The sequence below is a fragment of the Syngnathus typhle genome, linkage group LG21, assembly GCF_033458585.1.
Source record: "Syngnathus typhle isolate RoL2023-S1 ecotype Sweden linkage group LG21, RoL_Styp_1.0, whole genome shotgun sequence".
NCBI classification, from domain to species: domain Eukaryota; kingdom Metazoa; phylum Chordata; class Actinopteri; order Syngnathiformes; family Syngnathidae; genus Syngnathus; species Syngnathus typhle.
In genome coordinates, this window is record NC_083758.1 from 568,510 (window position 1) to 572,800 (window position 4,291).

The 4,291-nt window shown below is 40.8% G+C and overlaps 1 protein-coding gene across 3 annotated transcripts in view; it reads right to left on the bottom strand.

The window, feature by feature from the left end:
* ipo8 (importin 8) overlaps nucleotides 1-3,687 on the bottom strand; it is a 43,943-nt gene extending 40,256 nt beyond the window's left edge. For 2 of the 3 annotated variants that reach the window (XM_061269186.1, XM_061269188.1), the window contains exons 1-2: nucleotides 3,311-3,687; nucleotides 1,933-2,014 (exon numbers count right to left, since the gene is read on the bottom strand). In XM_061269186.1, coding sequence (XP_061125170.1) covers nucleotides 1,933-2,014; nucleotides 3,311-3,394 — 166 coding nt within the window. In that variant the 5' untranslated portion in view covers nucleotides 3,395-3,687. Of the gene's footprint in view, nucleotides 1-1,932; nucleotides 2,015-3,310 lie in introns of those variants that run through there. The other variant, XM_061269187.1, reaches the window with a different exon arrangement.
* Nucleotides 3,688-4,291: the final 604 nt, after the last annotated feature.

Below are 4,291 nucleotides of genomic sequence, written 5' to 3' on the forward strand. Positions count from 1 at the left end.
TTCGTGGCAAGAAAGAACTGAAAAAGAATAGAGCTAACTAAGCATGTTAATGCTTGTTCTGCTAACATTTAACATTACAGTTAGTTGAGTGAAGAATGCGCTGAGACATACAGGCAACAATTTTACATTTTCCTCTGTGGTTGTGTACTATTTCTAACTAGAATGCATTTTCTAGTATACTATCTAACTCTATCTAACTAGCATACAGTTTCTGTAAACACTGTATTTGAATGGTGAAAAGCTGAAGCTGAACCTAAATGCTGTAGAATTAATGATGAAATGGGAAATACTTAAAAACGTTTGAATCTGTCAAGAAAGTTCTTAATGGTTAGAGCAGGGGTGGGCAAACTTTTTGACTCGCGGGCCGAACTGGGTTCTAAATTTGGACCGGAGGGCCGAACCAGGAGCAGATGGACGTAGTGTTTGTGTGAATTAATATAAGCGACCTGTAAAGGTCATTGCATAAAAGATTTTGGCCTTTAGTAGGTAGTAAAGCATGGATATTCCAAACAAGTTTTTTGAAAACAAATGCATTTATTAACAGCATTAAAAAATAATAATAATAATAATTCACTAAAAAACTGCTATCAGTGATTCTCATAAAATACGAGACTGTTATTATGAATAACAGTCTCCATCACTTCAGTGCCTGCAGGTCAGATTAATGAAAGATCTTATGAGATCACATCAAACGGCAAACATTCTGACCAAATATATTATCTTGAAGAATCGGTGAACGCATACATCCAAATAAAGTAATCAAAACGGCAACACGGTGAGGGGTATCTGAAAATCAGAGCAGAGTTTTAACTCACAAACACCTTGTAACAGAGGTGAGGAAACGAGAAACACTTCCTTAAAGTAAGCCTTAAGAACTTTACAGGTTAAGATTAGTCGCAAACAAGTGGTGCATCAATGTCCTTGAGCATCCTGCATTGTTTGAAAACGAGAATGGTCGCTAGTTTCAATCCCTGCGATGTGTACAAATCATATTCAAAATGCCTCCCCTTCATTTTCAGTGGGAACAGTGTTGTTGGTCTCCCTTTTTTGCTAGTGCGTCATAGTCTGGAGTAAAATTTGTTGTGGCAATTCTTAGGCGAGATCCGAGGTGTTGGTCCGTTTACCTCGATCTGTGACGGGTTGATGTTGACGTTCATGTGGCTGAACGTCACGTCGCGTACGTCGAGCCAAATTGGCCACTCTCTTTTAAATGCTCGGCACTGTGTCCACCTTGGGCGACTCATTTTAATGGAAGGATTCCAGGGGAAGGTTTGTGGGTGGCTTTAGCGTAAAACTGCATCTGAAAGCTCAGCGCGCGAATTACAAGAATGCTGTCGTCACAGCCCACGCTCTAAATTCGGGACTGATACAAATAGAGCGCGAGTGCGCCAACTCCGTACTACTGAGTACGTATACGCACTTGAGTGTGCACCGAGCTTTCTGACACGGCTTCCGGTAGTAAATGCGCAGGCGAGCGCTTCCCCCATCTACTGGGGAAACGCAGTCATTGCAGGCAAAATGACCAAAAAAAAAAAGTTTAATAATACAATTTTTTTCAGGGTTGGCGGGCCGGATTAAACGGTCCCGTGGGCCGGATGTGGCCCGCGGGCCGTAGTTTGCCCACCCCTGGGTTAGAGAATAGATAAAATATGTCCTGATTTGAGGATTTTATATTTAAAATTTGGGAATTTGGAGGAATATGAATATTTCCCAAGATATCCTGTATGAGCTCAACATTTTAAAGTTGGAATAGTTTGAATCAGACAAGAAACAAGGACGTTGGCAGTCAAATTCTCTTAATTTTATTTCAATACAGTAGAGGAAAACAACACCTTTTTGAATGGCCTTTTACTGTGAATCAACATTTTAATTAGCCATGGTAAAAAAACAATAACAAAATCTGCAAGATATCCAATGATCTCAACACCATACCTGCCTGCCGAACTGGAAACTCCACCTGCTCTGATGCAATGATCTGAAGCAGAGTTGGTGCAAAGTTGATGATCTTGTAGGACTGAAACACACCAGACAGAGCAGGGTTAGAGTTAAACAACCAAAAACAAAATGAACACACGTTCATTTATGAAATAAAAACAGAATGGCCACCAAAATAACTTCAACCTAACAAATGTAAATTTATATAATTGTGTGTCATTATTTATTGACAAAAGTCCAATGTTTGACTACAGTTCAGCCCTCCATCCATTCATTTTCTATACCGCTTGTCCCCACAGGGGTTGCAGGCATGCTGGAGCCTATCCCAGCAGTCATCAGGCAGTAGGTGGGGTACACCCTGAACCGGTTGCCAGCCGATTGCAGGGCATACAGAGATGAACAACCACCCGCACTCACACCTAGGGGCAATTTGTGCTCAATTGGCCTACCAAGCATGTTTTTGGGATGTGGGAGGAAACCGGAGTGCTCGGAGAAAACCCATGCGGGCACAGGGAGAACATGCAGGGAGGGCCAGAGGTGGAATTGAACTGGCACCCTCCTAGCTGTGAGGTGGACCTGCTAACCAGTGCACCACTGAGCCACCCCCAGTTCAGCCCTTCCAAATCAAAATTGCTAACTACAGTATATTAGCTTTATTGCTAGCTAGTGAATGAAATAAACAAAGCCACTCAGTGCTTTGCACATTATGTAATTTCTTTTACGAAAAACAAGTGATGCTAGTCTCATGTTGCACAGAGTTTTAATTGAATGTTAGAGTGGGATTTTAAAAAGGGCTCTAGCACTTATTGGAAATGTTTGATTAAAAACACATCAGAAAATAGGAACTTTTTCTTTAAGTCAATGTCCTTAAAACAGAAAGGCAATTTGTTTGCTTTCACAGAGTACCAAGGAAATAAAAAATAATAATCTGAAATTTGACTGAAGATTTGGATTTGCAATGGTTAATTGAAAACTATTAGATTATCAAAGTTTAATAACGATTACTTTCTTTGAGGCCTTGTCAGATACAAATACTGACGGGATTTCAGCCTCTCATCAAATATGTACAGTCTTAACGTCAAGCTTGCCCAAATTGTCTGCTTAATTGAAAATAATGATTCCAGAGAATAAATCCACCATCGTAGGAAGGGGGTGCTTCCTCCAACTGTGGTCCCTTTTCTTTGCTTAGTTGTGGGGGTTTGGATCAGCGGATGTCGCTCATCTGTCACCTGTGGGGTTGTGAAGCTCTTTGAGATTTATGACCTTTGGGTAGCTTCTTCGTGAAAGATCTCTGCACGCCCCTGCCCCTAGCCATGATGGTCCAACAGTACCCTCTCACAATTACAAGTAAAGAACCGACGTCTTTGGCACCCACCTGATTGAGTTCATCTTCAGCCGCTCTTCTCAGATTAGGATCGATAGTCCCTCTCAGAGCTTGAATTATCCTGTTGGGATCCATTACTCCAATTCACGTGTCCCTCTAAATGCACTACATGCAAATACCATTAACACTGCTCACTTGTTTTTTAAGGCCGTTGTGGACGCACATGAATGACGCCCGGGCGGTGACTGAATTTGACACAAAATCAAAGATTAAATACTTATTTTGGTGAGGACCACTGCTGAATATCAGACAGTGAAAGAGGCTCTCCAGCGGAAGAATTATCGGTCAGTTTTCAAATTCCATCAATCTTTTAAAACGAAGACTGCCGCTGAGCAGCGGATGGAGGGCGTAAACGTAAACTAAATGAGAACACTTTACGACACTTTACGGCATCTTTCATGAGTAGTTCTGGATGATTGCTGCCACCTTGAGTCTTAAAGTGGTTACTGCCGGAACTCATTCTTTGGTTATAGGAATGGCATTCCCCTCCCTTTGTTTTCACCTCGTGACAAAATGTTTTTGTGTGTTTTTATTCATATTTATTGAATTTTAGATCATTCATAAGTATTCAACAACAGAGAACAAGAGTGAAAGAGAAAGCCTGAAAGATTGGCCTTTCGCACCACAGAACTGCAGTGTTAAAAGAAAAAATCTTGCACATTGGAAATTAATTTACCTCAAGAACGAAAACTACATTACGCCAATGGCCGATTTTAGATTTTTGAATCGGTGAAATGAAAGTTTCCCAAATATTATAGCCTTGCTCCAAATGCAAAAGTGCACTGGTGATTAGCACAACTTTCAAAGTTCCTACGCAAGTTAATTTCACAATTTAAGTGAGGGATATTTTACGATGACAACGCCAGTATCTGGAAATTAGGAAAGAACACTCAAAATGTACATCATACCTTCGTGGTCGTTACGCACATATTTCCTTTGTTTGTTTTTAATGAAGATGCAAGCACACAAGTA